At 38.1% G+C, this 19,142-nt stretch overlaps 1 protein-coding gene across 3 annotated transcripts in view; it reads left to right on the plus strand.

Moving 5' to 3' along the window:
* LOC122799279 (EMI domain-containing protein 1-like) overlaps positions 1 to 19,142 on the plus strand; it is a 1,823,504-nt gene that overhangs the window by 1,534,414 nt on the left and 269,948 nt on the right. For all 3 annotated transcript variants that reach the window (XM_044068236.1, XM_044068235.1, XM_044068237.1), the window contains 2 exons: positions 5,533 to 5,595; positions 17,032 to 17,076. In XM_044068236.1, the coding sequence (XP_043924171.1) occupies positions 5,533 to 5,595; positions 17,032 to 17,076 (108 nt within the window). The remainder of the gene's footprint in view (positions 1 to 5,532; positions 5,596 to 17,031; positions 17,077 to 19,142) is intronic.

The following is a 19,142-nucleotide window of genomic DNA, read 5'->3' on the forward strand; positions in this document are numbered from 1 at the left end:
GTTTATAGGTGTTTACTAGGTTAATGACTTTTTAAGCCTAGCCATGGATCCCAAATCTCTGATGAGTTCTGATACCCTTGATAATAAAAAATGAATCCAAGCACCTGTAGTGGGAATACAGTGCGCAGCCATCTGATCTTCTAGCATCAAACACAAATGTGCAACCTGTTGAGCCACTGTACCTCAGCACCAGCACCTCCTAGGCTATGCCTACCAGCCACCCGTCTCAATGTGCAATCCCTGCCTACAACCAGTCTTCCTGTACTCCTCCCTCTGATTCTTCCTATTGCTCTCTTTTTGGCTATGTGTGCACCCTTTCTTCACTGCCTGCTGCTTTCCTACTGATTCTCCAGTGCTGCCTCCTGCTTAGCCACCCTGACAATGCCCACTTCCTCTCACTTGTTGCTTCTGCCTTCCCTTCTCTCCCCTCTCCTTTGACTCCATCTTCCTCAGGCACATTCTCTTGCCCCCCCCCATTTTCTACCTTCTTATTTCCTCCTTGCAATTGGCCTAAGTACTGTCCCCTTTTTACACCGTCTTTCCTGCCTGACTTTTCACTTCTCTGTACTCCTCTTGCCACCCCTGCCCATGTCATGCTATCCCTTTTTATTACTTTGCATTTGATTCAAAAAGGCAGAGAGTAAAATGTCTTACCTCCTCTCTAATATTATCCCTGCCTTCTCTACCTGTCTTATAGTCATTTAGATACTTTCATGGAACCCATGCCCACTATCCATTCTGGCAGACCACTCCATAGGACCAGTGCCCCCCTGTAAATAATTATTTTCAGATATCCTGGTAGTTTCCCTCTACAATTTTCTGCCTCTGTCCCCTCACTTCCCCTCAGTCCTTCCTGTTGAGAATAACACTTTCATATCTCTGTGACTTTGTCTTGTGCATTCGGGTCCAGACACCCCTCTCTTGTTTGCTGTTTACTGAGAGGAGATCCAGTTCTTTCAGTCTCTCTGATTATATCCAGAATTCTCTCTCCCGTACATCTTTCAGTTGTATTTCCTCTGAATTCCTTCTAACAGCCTGATGTACCTTCCCCTTGTTTGGTTTCCAGAACTACATACAGTAGGCAAAGTGTGGCTTGACCAGGGTCCAAAAGTACATGATCATTAATTCTTTGATACTGGAGTCTCTCTCTGTCTGTCAAGATGCAGCCAATTCTCAATGCTCCTTCTTCTGTCCTCTCACTCTATTCCTAGTGGTCCAGTTCAGCCATGATCAACACCACAAGATACTTTTCCTGCTCTGCTGCAGTCATCCCCCAGCTGATGCTTAACACCAGGGGTGTAATGGCCTACACTTATTACTCCATCTTTTTCTGAAGTGAATCTCAAGTACTACCTTTCTGCCCAGTTAACAGCTTTTCCAACTATTTCCTTAGACTCTTCTTCCTGTACTCCCATGCCACATCTCATTATTGTTTTCATTATTGTAGAGTAAGATCACTTTATTTTTATTATTTATAACTGGATGATCCCTTCAGTGGTGACACACATTACTGCCTGGGTAAGTCCCTTACAACTGGATGATCCCTTCAGGGGTGACAAACAGTACTGTCTGAGTAAGTCAGTTTGTCACGATCACATAGGCAGATAGGGATTGAGAGAATCAAACCCTGGATTTCAGGCTGTTTGTGAATCAAACACAATGAAGGTACTGCATCCAGGAACCACCCTGCTAATACTGACATTATCTTTCTTGCCGCAACTCTGTTCCACTTCTTCAACCATGCAGCAATTCATTGCAATCAATTGCTTCAGTCTTTATTTTTCTCCCAGACCCTGCAGTCTTCATAGCATCTACATCTGTAGGACTGAATAGTCCAAGTATCACTACCCCTCTTTCAAGCTGTCCTTTAATGCATCCATAAAACTGGATCACATTTGACTAACAGCTTGTTCTTGCTTTAAACAAAATTTTGATTGTTTTCTTGGAGGTTGCTGCCCTCCAAAAAGCAAACAGCTTTTTCTGCAGGACTGTCTCAATTAACTTTCTTGATACTGCTGTTAGGCAAGTATGCCTGCAGTTCAAAGATATTTCCTGGCCCCTCATAGTATAACGGTACTATATTTGCAGCCCCCAAACGAATAAGCGGTTTTGCATTGGCTGATGATCTGTTGAAAATCTCCATAAGAGGATTTGTCAGTACATTTTCCAGGTTCCTGAGGAACCAGGGAAGTAGTACATTTGGTCCTTTTGTTTCATTGTCCCCAAGAGAAGGCAGTTCCCTCTTCCCCATGTTTATTTGTAGTGTGATATATGTTTATTGCCTGTAAGATGTATTAGACAACCAAAAAAGAAAAGGTACAAAATACTTGACACCCCAACACACACCCACACACCTGTTACTTATATATATATATATATATATATATATATATATATATATATATATATATATGTATATATACTAGTTCTATGGTCACATAATTGTAGGGAAGTGAACATCTCCATGAAGGGTGCCACTCTTTAGTATTTCAACTCATTTAAATGTAAGTGGCATTTCCAGGCTTAATGATAGAAACTGTTTAACTACGAGTTCCACTTGGTTTGCATCATTGCTAAAGCTGTTGTAAGTGGGTTTGGATATGGAAACGTCTGTGTAGCTAGGTTAACCTTGTTGATCAAGGCCAGATTTCAAAAAGGTCATAATCAGAAAGTGCGCCCAGAAGATGTGAGATATACAGCATACAAAACGTCCTTTTTAAATGAGCAGTGTAGAGTTATTTTACATAGTAAAAATGAAAAAAATCACTGTTATGGAAAAATGGAATTTTTTTTTTATTTACAAAATGTGCTGCTTTCAAGAATACATATTTAAAAGAAATTAAGTAACTTCTTTTAAAGTGCAAGCATGACATCAGAAAAGAGCTGGCATGAATGGACAGCCCAACAAATATAGTCAGCCATACAGTAATGATGCTCATCCAGGCTCGTCACAATAGGCTGCAAGTGACTTAGGAGGGTTATTGTGAGGAAAGTAAATTTTGTTAATTATGTGTAAAAGTTGCTAGGCAGGAGGCAGAAACACAAACTGTAACATGTTAACATTATGAAGCACTGCCAAAATAAAGACACACTGGTAATCCGTATCTGTAGTGAGTTACAAGAGAAACCATACTGGATCTTTTGGGAGAACTTCTCAGAGTGATTCAGTCGGATACTGCAATAGATAAAGTAATGCTGTCATAGCAGTATTCTACTAAGGTTCAGGATATCTGAGCAGTGCTATAAAACATTTTCAACATGTTACTGTGCTGAGCAAACTAGGAAGAGGAAGGTTAACTATCAGGTAGAAATGACAAAAAGTTCCCACCCTGTTGTCAAAGATGCAGATGCTCCTGAAGATTAAGAATTTGGTACTGTAGCTTAAGCTGCACATTTAGCCTCCAAGCTTCATTTCATGGTGATGCTTCAAAGAAAGTTCACTTAAGGTCAACAAAGGAGATAGAAATATAGCAGTGGTAAACCAAGATAAGGCAAATCTAATTATTTTCAAAAATGCAAAGTCATTGGTGTTTGCAATAAATCAAATAGCTTTAAAATATGAAAAATGTGTAATGCTGTATAAGAATCATGCATTTTTTATAAAATGCATTGACAGACTAGCACTGATTTCAAACAGATTGTTATAGTAGATCCTTGTTTTTCCCCAAGCCTGTCACTTTCTTACAAAGGCTATTTCCATAAACAGATTACAAGTTTCTGTATGACTGAGTTACTTTACAAACATAGTACTTACATTTTAACTCTTAATGTAACAGGATATAAAGGACCTCATACTCTTTAAAGGGGAGATTTCATGAAAATGACTGCATTAACTATGGCTGGCCGCAGTGGTGCAGCGGTTAGCATTGTCACCTCACAGCAAGAGGCTTTCTGGTTCCATTCTCAGCTGGGAAGCCTTCTATGCAAAGTCTGCATGTCCTGCCTTCGGTCATGTGGGTTTCCTCCAGCTGCTTCGGTTTCCTCCCACATTCCAAAGACATGCAGTAGGTGGATTGGACACTCTAAATTGGCCATGGGTGTGAGTGTGTGTGCAAGTGAGTGGTATGAATGAATTCCCGCAGCAGGCCTAGTCACCCGGCAGTGTAAACCTTGGCTCAAGATGATTGTCACTGCTGAAGTGACACCCCGACCCCATATGCAAAAGAGGAAAAGGGGTTTGAGGATGGATGATCTGCATTAACTATATATTTCCACTGTTGCCTCATTCTATGACACCCTTTTTGATATTTTACAAGTACTAGGACTCTTCTAATTTCAAAATGCAACTGTTGATATTTCAGTTAGTATTTGCCTTACTTCTGCAGAGTGTTGTGGACTATTTGGAGTAAGAGCTCATATTTGAAATTCATTGCCTGTGAGTCTTTTACAAATGCTAAATGCTCTTAAAAGTCAGAGGTAGATAGATTACATTAGTCTTCAGCTAGTTATGGCAGGACCAGAAAGCTAATAAGTTTTCCCCTGATGGCCATTTGTCTGTTCAAACCCTTTATTTTGTACTTTTCTGTGTAATTGTGTATCTGTATTTACATGTAATTTTTCAAAGCATATTGCATAATTGTATTTATTTCAACCACAAAATCTTATTATTTAACTTCAACAGCTTGTAGCTCATGATTTATTTATTAGCATAAATGTATGTGTATAGAACTGCTGAGTAATTGGCATCCATATTCTGAATGTCACATTTAACTATAAGTACCAATTGATTACATTGCAACTGGCTTATTTTTAGAGTTGTCAGTAATTGCACTCTTGGTATGCAAGATCGGTCTAACTGATGGCAGTATGTTATAAAAAATGGGAGGGGGTGCTGGCAGTAGAAGGTTATAAGCCTTTTCAGGTAGCAGAGAGAGAGAGATTGTGTGTGTGTGTGTGTGTGTGTGTGTGTGTGTGTGTGTGTGTGTGTGTGTGTGTGTGTGTGTGTGTGTGTGTGTGTGTGTGTGTGTGTGTGTTTGTAGTGATATCTTCAAAATTATCTTGACTAGTAGCTTTAGTTACTGTTCATAAGATAACCCTAAAAACACTGGGATGAAAGTAAGGGGGTTGAAATCCTGTGAAGCCCACCGGATATAACTGTGCTCTGCTGTTCTTTAATGCAAAGCTTATTTAGGTGTGGAAGGTATTCATCATAACCACAGAAGATCGCCTTTGCCATTGATGTTAATGCCAGTTATCCTTTACATACTAGTCTGGTCAGCAGTGTAGCTCATTAAACAGTACTCCTGGCCTTGAATGAGTGTATTGGCTCCTCCTATAATCTGGTAAAGTTAATTGCTTCCCACTGCAGTTTAATGTCTTCTATTTGTCTAATTCCTAATCTCCCATTTTTTTTTTCTTTATTATACTGTTTATTTTATTAAAATGTATAATTATTATTACTCTGGTAAACTTTTCAATAAAACATATGAGAAAAGAACTTTACTTCCTAGTTGATTGCCTCTTTTTCTTAGCCTAAGCAATTAGAATTTCTCTACACCTTTCTAAATCTGTTTTCTGCTGATTTTGTTGCAGGGTTCACCTGGCAAACCTGGGTTACCTGGACCTGTCGGTCCTCAAGGAGAGAAAGGGGAAAAGGTGAGTTTTCAGAGGTCTGTCAGTAGGGCCATGTAAATTATTAAGTAATTACACCAGACATACGTTACAGTTCCTTCTCATGTGCATACCTGTTAAATGTCCAGAATTTTGCAGGATAACAGATGTTTGCCTCATATTTATGGTTTGCTCCTCATAAAATCTGTTTTTATGTCAAATTATTAAGGATTAAAGTCAGTAAATTATAGCAAATATTTGAGTTTCAGATTTCATATTCTTCAGAAAACACACGATAATGCAACTTTCTAAGTGTTAAAAGCAATATTTAAAATTTGTCCCTGATTCTGGGCCTTTGTCCAAAATTCTTGAGTTGACAAGTTGAGAGGTATGCTACTGTGTATTAAAAGATTTATGTTGCTTGCAGAGTCGGTGAGTTAGATTTAAGAGTGAACTCCGAGTACATCAAAACAAATGAGCCAAGTGCTTAATGTCAGCTTATCTGTACAGTAGAGGGTGCAGATAACCAGTAGTAATTGTAATAACAGTACCAGCTTTAAATTTGTACTTGTAGGGGCCTACACAGAGTATAACAATTAACTGAATGGTATGCATTGAATATCCTACATGTCCCACGGGTGTGAGTTAGCCCGAATACCCTTCTCTAACAAAAATATTGCAATGAAGCTCCCTATTTTTCTTTTTTCTCAGATAAAAATGTCTTGTCAAGCACTAGAGATACAAGAATGGATTCTGCAAACCTTGTGCTTAGTCACAGTGTATCTTCAATTAAAGGCAAACTGAAATTCCAACATCTGTTGAAAAGTCTGTGCACAATAAATATCTTGTAACAGCTCTAGATGTCAGTGTTTAGTGATCTGCTCTGCTAAATAGTAATTCAAAAGTGGGTTAAGATAATGTTGAGACCATGGTATGGCTTCCTGGCAATGGATACCAAGATTTCCAACAAAAAGCATGAGTTGTGTGCACGCTGTGCAAGGAAAACACCTTGGAACTGTTTTCAGAGCAGCTGTGTACAGCTAAAGTGGTCTGCATGAGCCACATATCTACATTTCCTTATTTATTAATGATTCCATTGGGAGACCATATGCCAATCTCTTCCTTTGGCTCCACCCATTAACCTGTCATCAGTGCAGTATCAGGTTGCTGGGGACAATGACTTGGTGAATGAGGACAGCTTTTGTAAGTTGCCATGAGGCACAGCATAAGCAGTGCCTTGGTATGTTAAGCTACAGAAAGGCAGCAGCATGTTCTAAAATGGGCAGACACTGAACCTTGGTGAGGGAAGCACAGTGGTGCTCAATGCAAGGAGATTTATCATAAAGCTACATATTCTGTGTAATAAAGTCTGTAGTATTTATGATACATATACAACTGTAAGAAAGGGGAAGGGTTTCTTTAACTGACGAAATTAAAACACCTTTACCCAAATTAACTCTAGCTTCATTTGTAAGCCAACGGCAGAGACTCCACAAGGTTTTAAGTAATGAGAGTGTCTCTCTCTTCTTTACTGTGTCTGATGCATTAAAGAAAACGTGTGGTCCAGTCACAGGTCTACATGTCTTAAGTAACACTTAACATTTTAATCTTACATTGTGTTAAAGGGAAAACATCTTCAGGTTAGAGAAGCCAGTTTCAGACTAGCAGGAAAACAACACTGCCTTAGTTTACTAAAATTTATTTTGAGTGGCTTGTTATACTATTAATGTTTTAGTATTTTATGGCTAGGTCCTTACTGACAATAGAGAAGTGGGTGGTTGATAAAAGATCACCCATAAGCAGGACACATAAAGGCAGGCCAGTAAAAAGAATTCTCAATGTTTAGTGCATTGGCAAAAATAAATGCAATGACCGCAATATAAAGTCCTAACACATCCTTTCTAAAAAGGAGAAATGGTCTGAAAATGACCTCTTATTGACCACTTTCACGGTTCTGGCATCGAGGTACTTCAAAAACTATTCAGTTGCTATGAAGTTTAGCACATATTTTCGGGCTAGGATATTAGAATGGGATGAAATGTGAAATTAAAGGCCTTAACAAAGTCAATAAAAATTAAAGAAAGTTAAAGTTCCCATCAAACCATGCATTCATTGAAGACATTTTTGTGAGTATCAGACAATAAATAGTTTAAGAGATGGGATCATGTTACATTATGTCATTAAATTTATTAAGATGAGAGAGAAGTGATATGGGATGGCAGATTGATAATTTTAGTGAAGTTCATGTATTACAGTAGCAATTTTTCAAATGTCAGGAAATTTTTCCTAGTAAAAAAGAAGTTAAAATGTGTTTGAGGAGATGATGATAGAAGCTGATGGAAGGTGTTACAAGTTTTGATAAACCTGAGATAAAAGCAATTGGAGCTATGATTGCTGTGGCTTGGAATAATCCTCAGTAACTGATTCATATTAAATAGTTATGGGCTCAAACCGAAAACTAAGCTGAAATATGAAGGTCTGAATCAACAATTAAATACTGAAAAAGATAGAACTAGATTAGCAAAGTGTGCTCAGAAGGCTGTAACGGAAGTCACTGGGTTTTATCAACTTTCTGCATTTATTTCTCAGGTAAATCATTTGTTTTGCTTCATTCCCTTTCCTAAATAGTTACTTTATCTCATGTTTTGTTGCTTACCTAAGAGATATTTGTTTTGGGTAAGTAAATCACCAAAAACTGCCAACAGGTCAAAAAAGTAACTAAAAAACCATATGCTAAGACCCTGGAAGAAAACACAATGGAGCTTACGGACAGGACGACTTAGTTAAGCCTTGTAGTTGTTGATTTAATGGTGTAGTCCACAGAAATCCACAGGATAAAAACGCCAAGGAACAAAGCTTTTCAGCTGTTAAAATAGTTTAATCCAAGCATTCGCTTCACAGGAAAAAACACTGAAATCACACTAATTCTCCAAATGCAAGTACGTTTTCGTTTCAAAAACTTCCTCGGATGTGGGCTGGTAACTACATCGATGCATATATATGCATCAATTAACATTTAAAACCACCAATCTTATGCTGCATAGTAAATGAGGCATAATTGAAAATTATGTCAGGAAAACTTTTAAAAGCATTCTAAATGCCTTATTTCTTGCATAAAAAGTACTATTGACCTAATTGTACTAATGACAACAATCAAATATCATACCAGTTGTCTAAAAGTATGCAAACTCTTTGATACAGTCACTTTTATTACTTTAATTTAAACCTTAAAATCTCTAAAACCTTTTAAAACCTTTACTAAAAAAACTTTTAATACAATGCCATCTTGTGGAACAAAGTTGAACTACCATTTTCTGTTATACAGAATGTATGCTTCCTAGGAATTTCTCTGACCCCAGAACTTATATGAAGTAACTGTTGTAATCATGCTTACAAAACTCAGAGCAATACAGTAATAAGCAGCTATCCATGTTAATACAAATATGTTTAAAATCTTCATGATAAATAAACAAATAAATAAATAAATAACGTGCAAAATAGCAAAATGGAAAATACAAATACTTTAAAAACATTCTAAAAACACTTTCAGTTTCTTGACGTCAGTGTAGTTCGTCATCTTATGTTGAAAAATATATTGTTGAAATACAAGCTGAGATAGCAATCCTGACATGGAAATTAGTTAATAACTTAATAATTAAGTAAAGGAAGAACATTAGATTCCTATTTGGGATCTATAATTTCGCAGCTCTTAATTTGAGGAGGGGGGCAATGGAAATACTTTCATTGAGTCCCAGATGCTTGTCGGCTTGCAACGTAACTTGCCAACAAAGCTCACAGTACTCAATTCTTTCCTGCCATAAACCACCCCTAACATCATATTTCACTTTTTCCAGTACAAAAAATTAATAATATGTCTGTTCACATTGTAACTTATGTTTATAGAGCACATTAGTCTCTTTTTTGTTTTGTATCTCGTACATGTGCTCATAAATTCTTCTTTTCAACTTTCGTTCTGTCTTCCCAACACAGAAGGCTTGACATATTCCAGTTTGCCAAATATACTATTCCTTTGTCCTCACAGTTACTGTATTCTTTCCCCTGGAGAACCAATTGCCTACTTTCAAGGAACACTGTTTCCCTGTTTGTAATATATGGACACTGAGCACAGTGTCCATATTTAAATGTTCCTTTTCTTCTTTGGTTCCAACTTTCAACTTTGTTCCACAAGATGGCATTGTATTAAAAGTTTTTTTAGTAAAGGTTTTAAAAGGTTTTAGAGATTTTAAGGTTTAAATTAAAGTAATAAAAGTGACTGTATCAAAGAGTTTGCAAACTTTTAGACAACTGGTATGATATTTGATTGTTGTCATTAGTACAATTAGGTCAATAGTACTTTTTATGCCAAGGCATTTAGAATGTGCTTTTAAAAGTTTTCCTGACATAATTTTCAATTATGCCTCATTTACTATGCAGCATGAGATTGGTGGTTTTAAATGTTAATTGATGTATATATATGCATTGATGTAGTTACCAGCCCACATCCGAGGAAGTTTTTGAAACGAAAACGTGCTTGCATTTGGAGCGTTAGTGTGATTTCAGTATTTTTTCCTGTGAAGCAAATGCTTGGATTAAACTATTTTAACAGCTGAAAAGCTTTGTTCCTTGGCGTTTTTATCTTGTGGATTTCTGTGGACTACACCATTAAATCAACAACTACAAGGCTTAACTAAGTCGTCCTGTCCATAAGCTTCATTCTGTTTTCTTCCAGGTTCTTGGCATATGGTTTTTGAGTAAGTAAAACAACTTTGGCTGTTCTGGATTGCTTTTTACATGCAGTCCTTGGAAAGCCAAGGAAATGCTTTATGAGCATCCAAACTACCTGTCTAAAGGTGTACTAAACCTTATCTAGTATGCTCTTTTTCTTTGAAGTTGTAGAGTGCTGCAAAGTGAAAATCTTTGACTCATTTTGAAAGTATTTGCACTGCATTGTTAGGAGAATGTTTATTATATTTAATGTAAAACCGTTTCCCTGCAAATAGTAATAAATTCTACTAAGAAGGGATATATATATATATATCTGTGGTCTATATTACATTGTCGAACTCACAGGAGTTCGAACGGTGTAATATCGAACCACGAAGTTTGAAAATCAAAAAATATGAAAACACAGAACAGCAATTTTTTTCCCAGTGAAAAAAAATTGCTGTTCCGGTGCAAAAAAAAAAAAATTACACGTACACTTTAAACTTAAACTAATGTGGGGGGTTTCACCCCCCCACACCCCCCAATGTGGGGGCTGTGCCCCCCACACCCACCTACTTAAATATATCAACTCTGGGATCGCACCACAGTGGACGAAATAGCAAAGCAGCGAAAATGGCCCATCGATTTTTTTCCCTGGGAAAAAAATCGGTGTTCTGTAGCTTCACTATTTTTACATTTCAAACATATGGGTTTGATATTACAACGTTCGGAATCCTGTGAGTTCGACGTTGTAATATAGACCCTCTATAAATATATATATATATATATATATATATATATATATATATATATATACATATACACACACACACACACACACACACACACATGTATACATATACATATAGATAGACAGATAGATAGATAGATAGATAGATAGATAGATAGATAGATAGATAGATAGATAGATACATGGAGTTATAGCACTTTGTACTTGCTTAAAGGCAGAAAGAGACAATTGTGCTGTTTAAATACATTTAACATTTATGCATAGCATTCTACCTTTCCTATATGCCTCATGCCTTCTTACTCTTTCCTAAGTGTACTATTCTGTCTTGAAAGCCTCCATGGCACCAACCATTCCAGTAATCCATTCTGTGGTTCCCAACCTCTGTCCATGAAAAAATACTTTTGCAGATCAAGGAAATAGTTTGATCTGATGTTGTCAATCTTCATTTATCCTTGACTGATAGGTTCGGTTCCGAATATTGGAACCAGTTTGGCCATTACTATAGCTCGCAGTGATCAAAAGCTCTTGAGCTTAAGACCTACCCACAATGTCCCTGTCCTAGTTAACTCAGATCTCGTTTTCCACTTCCAGAGACAGACACATTCACCAGAGCTCTCAAGCTAAGTCAGTTATTTATTTTATCTATCTATAACTTTTCTTCTCCGAAAATGTTTTCTTCATCCTATATTTCTATTTGTTTCTATGTGAGTTCTGCCCTCTTCCTTTTACTTAATACAAAGTTGTATTCTCTCTCTACCAGCGTTAGTAGTTCTCTCCTTTCCATGCAGTTTTGTATTCTCTTATACCATTGTTTGTATTTTCAAAAATCTCTTGCTTTTATTCTGCTTTTCCTCACTATCTTGTCTGAGTATGTGAGTGGGTGTGTTCAGCAGCTTCTTCTAGGAAAGTGAGTTGCCAATTTCCTTTAAAGTTATAATTGGAAAATCTAAGGGCCCTTCTGGTTTTAAGATGTGCCAGAAATGTGGCCAGAAGGTTTCAGTTTTTGACGGGTTTTTCCTTCATGTGTTTTCTTTTTGAACCAGGTACTTTTACATGAAGGAAGAGATGACACGCTCCCAATGTTTTAAGAAAGACTACTAGTAGAATGTCAGAATAATTCATTTTGAAGCTGAGGCCATCTTTGGTGCTGACAGGGAGGACAGTGAAACATCACCCTCATCAGCCTTTTCTTCTCTTTCAACAGAAAATTTGAAAAACAGAAGCAGTTCGGTGCCACTTTCTTCCTTGGTGCCATCTTCTAGAAGGCTCAGAGCTTTGGTTCTTTTAAGTTCCTCTGAAATGACTGCTTCTAAGCATATTGCTTCAGTTCCGACAGCATCCATGGAACTAATAGCCTTATCGGAACCTGCATCTTTGACACCGAGGGACCTTCAGTTCTGAAACAAATATAGTATAATAGTATGGCTCTCCATTGGCGCCAACCTTCGGCACTGATTAAACCTTTGTAGGACAAACTATCTCCTAGGACAGTCTTCTCCTGTTGAGTCTTTACAGTATTTGGCCCTAACCCTCCCAGCGCTGACTGCATCAATTCCGGAGATGCTCTTACCTCTAGAATCGGTGATTACACTGATCTCTGCCACTTTTTGGATCTGGACTCTCAGGCCCTAGTCTGTGCTGTTGACTTCAGGCAGCATGCATCAAAGGCTACTTCTTGAAGCAGTCCCTGCACTTTGGAGCATCAGCACGCTTTGGTTTGGCTCCAACTTCTGTCTTGGCAGTTGTCTCGTTAGTGTGGGGAGTGACCGTGATTCTGAGGTTGTTAATCTTGGTTCTTCTGTCCCTTTCCTCTTCAGAGTTCAGTTTTGGGGCTATGAAGAACCCTGTCTACTGTAGCCAACCAGTCGTGCCCCCCCCCTTCTTCGGAGATCAAAACCACTCTATCCCCAAGCTCAATAATTTAATAACATCTCCATGGGGACAGAGAATGCCCAGATGGCAGGATTCCTGGATATCTGATCCATCGTCTTCTGATACCCCCGGCCCCTCCCACCAATGAGGCCCCTCAGAAGAGAAAGTGCAAGAGGCAGCATTTACTTACCATGGAGAAATCTGTCACTGATAATACTGAATTCAATGGAAGAGAAGAGCCTATAAAGTCTCCCTCTGATGATATCTCCTTTGGAGACACCTTGGAGCCACTGGAACCGGGGGGGGGGGGGGTTGACTGGAAGTCCTAAAACCCTACCCCAGAGCAATCAGTATTACTGCCCTTTAGCACCTGACTGTCTACCTCTTGGGTGATTCTCTCCACTAATGAGCTTATTCAGTTGTTTTCTCAGTGGGCATGGAAAGGTCATGACTCCTTTTAGCCTTTCCCATTACTCCTGATAAAATTATTTTCTTCCCCAAGGATCAACAGTTCAGGGCCAAGGATTTCGCTGTAGTGTCCATGGTCATTACAGCCATCTCGGGAAAGGGGCTGGCTATAAAAAGTTCCTCTGTTCACCTGCCTAGTAGACAGTCTCAGACAATGGATAGGGTTGGAAAGGGAGTTCATCGACCTGTCCCCTAGCATCCTTGAATTTCTTGGTAGTTTTTACCATCAATAGCAGTTGGCATAATGGTTAAGGTCTTTACTTCCTGTGCATGAGGTACAAGGTTCAATCCTAACCTCCACTAAGAATTTCATAGATTAAAGAAATATCTTTAACAACTATCCAATACCCTTGTGGGAGCTGTTTCTGTGGAAGTACAAGAGAAAGTTGTTTCCCACTCATCTACCCTACAGTCTGTGTCCAGCTTGTCAGCTACACTCACTGCAGTTGCAGACTTACAGATTCACTCGTTGCCAGTGGGAGATTCACCTGGATGTGTCTATGTGATTTTGCAGAGTCATTAGTTTTTCTTTTTTGTTTTTTTTATGCATCAGTGCTTCTTTTGACGGATCTTCCCCTTTTGGATCAGAAGTTCAAGAAGCATTTTTCAACTCTGAGGAACATGTTAAGATCTTTTGTGCCATGGACATATTTTTCCATCCCCCCAAAGATCCCTTTCCAGGAATCGCAGGAGCACTGGGAAAATGTGGTTCAAAATCCAAAGGGCCTTTCCAAGACACACGTAGAATCAGTTCTCCCAGGAGCAGAGGGGGGAACTTCAGTGGAGAACGCCACTCATATGGCAGAGGTGGCCTTCAGAACCACAACTCCAGGGATTCTTTCCTTAGTAAGCCCTACCAGTGCTCTTGAAAGGAAACCCAATTATCTTCCTCTGGAGGAAGTTGGAGGGGCGCTTATCCTTACATCTAAACACCTGGCCAGAAGTAACTACAGATTCTTGAATGCAAAAGATTATATCCAGAGGTTATGTCATATCCTTTCTGATACTCCCCCCAGTACACAAGAAATTCCCCAATTTTCCATCCAACATAAGGAACCCAGTAGTTACGCAAAAACAAAAACTACAAAAAAAACAAAAAGACCAGGTGACTGGAGACCAAATTTGATCTTCAGCATTCTGAACAAATTGGTTCACCAAATGAAATTCCATATGGTCACTCTTACTCCATTATTCTGTTCTTGGAAAATAACTACTGGATATGCTCCATAGACCTTCAGGAAGCATATTACCCATATTGAATGGACAAATAATCCAAAAGGTTCCTCCACTTATGTCTAATAGCCAGCCATTACCAGTTCAGGGTTCTGTCCTTTGGCCTCACCTCAGCCCCCACTGTGTTCACCAAGTGCAGGGCAGAAATAGCACCTACCTTGAGACTGTTAGGATTCCAGGGGTTTCCATACTTAGACAAATGGCTCATTACTGCTCCAACCAGGCATTTGTTTAACAAAAAAAAGCAAGAGACTATGTTCTCCTAACTAATAAATACCTAGGAATAACTGTTAATTATGAAAGATCACAATTGACTCCAACTCAAGGTTTAGAGATCTTAGGAACTATGCTCAGTACAGAAACTTTCATAGCCCCTGGGTTCTAGGCCTTGTGGCAATTGCACTAGTTTCCTTGGCTAAGTTTCACAGCAAAACTCTTTGATGCCTACTTACATCTTAGTGCTCAATACCGATCAGTTTGTCCTCTGCTAGAGATCATATCTTTACCTTTCCGTATAATAAACAGCTTTGGTTCTCCATACTGCCATCAATTGGAATCAAACTCACCACTCATCGGTTTAACACCCAATGTCCCAACCCACTGCACCAAGCAGGACTCTACAGGTGGATCTATGATCAACCAACTTTTGTCTTGACAATTTTTTGTTATGTTATATTTAAAATTCTTTTCGGGTTTTGATTTTTAGTTGCTGAAAATAGACAAAATGTGATAGTTTTTTATAGGTCTTGTGCTGCTGGTTGTGTATGGTTTGGTTCAATTATTATTTGTGACTCTCTAGCTATAAAGACTAGTCTTCTTTTCCTTGTGGCTACTCCCATTAAGTGTCACCACAGTGGATCATCGGTCCACAGAACAAGTGGCAGTAGAGTTTTACAGTGTCAAGTTGCCAAACCAGTGCCCAACCTTCCTCAGAAGGTGCACACATGCACACCTAGGGCCAGTTTAGAATGTCCAATACACCTGCAGCATGTCTTGGGAATGTGGGAGGAAACCAGAGCACCCAGAGGAAACTTACGCGAACACAGAGAGGATATTCAGACTCCGCAGAGAAGGCACGCCAGCCAAGAATCAAACTGCAGAACCTCTTGCTGTGAGGTGACAACGCTAATCATTGTACCACTGTGCCGCCCAGCTATAAAGACTAGTCTTCTGCAGATTTTCAGCTGTTAATATGCACGTGCTTACTTATCTGAGTAAATTTCAATATTATAATTAATAAACTATACTTATGTAAAAGTAACATGTTAATTTAGTTAGTAACTAGTAATAGTAATATATTACTTTTAAGAAAAGTAATAAGTAATAGTAATATATTACTTTCACTGAAAAGTATCTAGTAATAGTAACTTATTACTTTTATAAGTAACTAGCACAATTCTGCTGCTGTGTGTGCGTGTGTGCGTGTGTGTGTGTGTGTGTGTGTGTGTGTGTGTGTATATATATATATATATATATATATATATATATATATATATATATATATATGGGTCTACCTGATATTATCAAATTCGCACGTACCAGAGAATTGCATTCAAGAGACGACTTCACCGAAAACTTATTTTAGCAAATACCTGGATCACTGAAGTTTTTCTCCAGGAAACTAACCACTTGGCCACCATGGTAAACTTTGCCCTTTTCCCCACTATAGTGCGATCTCGGAGATGGTATATTTAGTTGGGGGGGTTGATTTGTTTTGGTTCATTTTTTTTTCGTGGTGGGCAAGTGGTTAGTTTCCTGGAGTACAACTTTGGTGATCCGAGTGTTCATTAAAATACATTTTCGGTGAGGTCATCTTGTGAATGTAATTTTCAGGTAAGTGAGAATTCGATAATACAAAGTAGACCCATACATATATATATATATATATATATATATATATATTAGTGTGTGTGTATGTATAATGTTAGTGGGTAGATAGTATTGTCTTAGATATAAAGGTCCCACTACATATAAAATATATGTGACAATGTTTGCTTGGCTTCCAGAGATCCTGTCATGTAATAATTTGTGAGAGAAAGTCATGTTAGCTCCAGAGGCTTCAACATGCATACAAAATGGCACACTAAGTTTAGTTTGCCCCAGAAACCCCTGCATGCATACAATATCATCAGTTGTCAGTGCTAAATTGGTTTCAAAGAAACCAAGCATCTGTATCACTCAGGAGTCCCATTTTATGTCATAATTTCAGGCTCAGAAAATATTTAGTAAGTAGAAGTAGTTCTCAGTTTGCATATGTGTTGTATTGACCATCTCAGAGATAAGACCTATTAATTCATTAAATGCATACAGATTATCATGGGTGCTATTGATAAATACAAAAACATTTATTTGATGCTTCCTAACTTGATTTCTAGAACATTTGGTTGATAGAACATTTAAAGAAATATGAGGAAAAATGAAAAACACTTAATAACATTGTTATCTATATGCAGGGTCCTGCAGGATTTCCCGGCGAGACAGGCATCAAAGGAGAGCGGGTAAGTGCTATTGTACAATATTATTATCTTAACATGTTAACACTGCATTACTGGAACCTTGTGAGATGTCCTTTTCCAGTTAGCAAAGTCATTTCTTTTTATCTCTACTTTAGCCCTTTTATCTTACTTAAATTCTTATGGCCCAATCATAGCCAGGTCAGTGAGACAACAGTGGTATTTTCTGGCCCTGATAAGCACAGAAAGTAACTCACATCACAGCTTCGGGTACTACTGTAAGCTTCTACTGCATGGACTGTGACTTGGCCAAAGAAGTGCCAGCCTATCTACAGTGTCAGGGCCAACCTGTACTGGGATGGCTGCCAGCAAATGAAGAATATCTATCTATACACACACACACACACACACACATATGTGTGTGTGTGTGTGTGTGTGTGTGTGTGTGTGTGTGTGTGTGTGTAGGTTTAGTACTTTTGAATAAAATGATCAAAAGCCAATATCTGTTTGGTCAACACACTTTGGTTGACAGGGATGTGAGATCGACAATCCCCAGTTAGGGGAATATGAACTTTCCCCAGAGAATCTGCAATCTTGGGGTTAGTATACATAATTAGAGTTGAATGTTGTAGTTGTAGGAGGGCATATCTCATTGCATAAATGCTTTCTTTTTACTTTGTTTACTGTAAGGTTAATCATCGGTGAATGAATGTGCAGTAGTCTGTGGCTGTTTTATGTCACCATTTAGGCTTCAATATTTCAGACATCTATATTTCATCTGCTCACTGTAGAGTAATATACATATTATATATCACACACAAGCAAATGTTCACTTATATCAATTTCAATATGTATACACAGATATATATATATATATATATATATATATATATATATATATACACACACACACACACACACACACACACACACACACACACACACACACATATATATTAGCAATTTGCTGTGCTTAAAATAACAAAAACATTCTCTATACCCAGCCTTTCAGATTTAAGTTAAAGTGCATTTACAAGGAAGAACATAAAATTACTTTCTTGCCAAAAATTAAATCTGGTCATGAAGGTACTGCTAGTCTCTTTAAACAAATAATTTTCTAGCAAGTGCTTTTGTAAATGCAAGACCAAAAAAATCCAGTTTGTTTAAAATACTTTATGTGGGTCCTCTGTAAAGTTCAGTTCAGTGTGGCCATTTTTCAGCCAATACAGTTTCCGTATTCCTTCATAGAACAGAGGGCGTTTTCTCAGTGATTGGCAGTAAAATAAACAGTACTTACAAAGTCCCATCTTTGTCCCTCAGCATACTTTACTATGTAGGCAGGGCTAATTCTATTAGTTTGTCTTTTGCATGACTCTATCGCCTATCTCCTTTCCAGGTTTCTGGGACTCTTTTTTCAGACCACTGTCCTCCTTTACAGATAAATCTCTGGATACTCCTCTTCAGAACCCTGTCTAATCCCAGAGGTCAGAAATCTGACTCCCTGAAGAGGCAATGATCATGATATGCTTTATAGGCAGCTGTCTCTTATTGTTTACTATAGGCCATTATGTCTCTGTGGTCTGCCTTCTTGCTTCAGACTTAGGGACTCTGTATTTAACTGCCTGATTCAGAAACTCAGTATTTTCCTTCAAGGCAGACTTTCTGGTAAAGGCAAACCCAAGTGGCAAATAACTAGCAGACAAAACAAACTTCTCAAAAGTCCAAAAACCAAACAATGGCAAACAAAAGGCAGAGGACAAAGTAAATTCACTCTGTAAGCTTTTACTAAAAAAATACACGATAAACATGAAGCGCTTTTCGTCTTGTTGAATACAAGGACTTCTTCAGATGCAAATAAAACCTATCTTAAAACATTTTAAATAGATGAATACATTGTCATGTGATCCCAACCCACCCAGTGAAATCCAATTAAGGATCTATGCATGTTTTACACTTAAAGACATCAGTCCTATTTTACACTTTAGTGCCATTGCTTCTTTCAGCAATGAAGAATACATCCTACCCACCCCACTTATTGTACCATACAATGACTAGTACGTTCCCTTTGAGCAACAATTTACTATCAAGGACACAAAAGAAGAAGAAAAAAT

This window comes from Protopterus annectens, chromosome 4.part0 (assembly GCF_019279795.1).
Source record: "Protopterus annectens isolate FY-2018-M chromosome 4.part0, PAN1.0, whole genome shotgun sequence".
NCBI classification, from domain to species: domain Eukaryota; kingdom Metazoa; phylum Chordata; order Ceratodontiformes; family Protopteridae; genus Protopterus; species Protopterus annectens.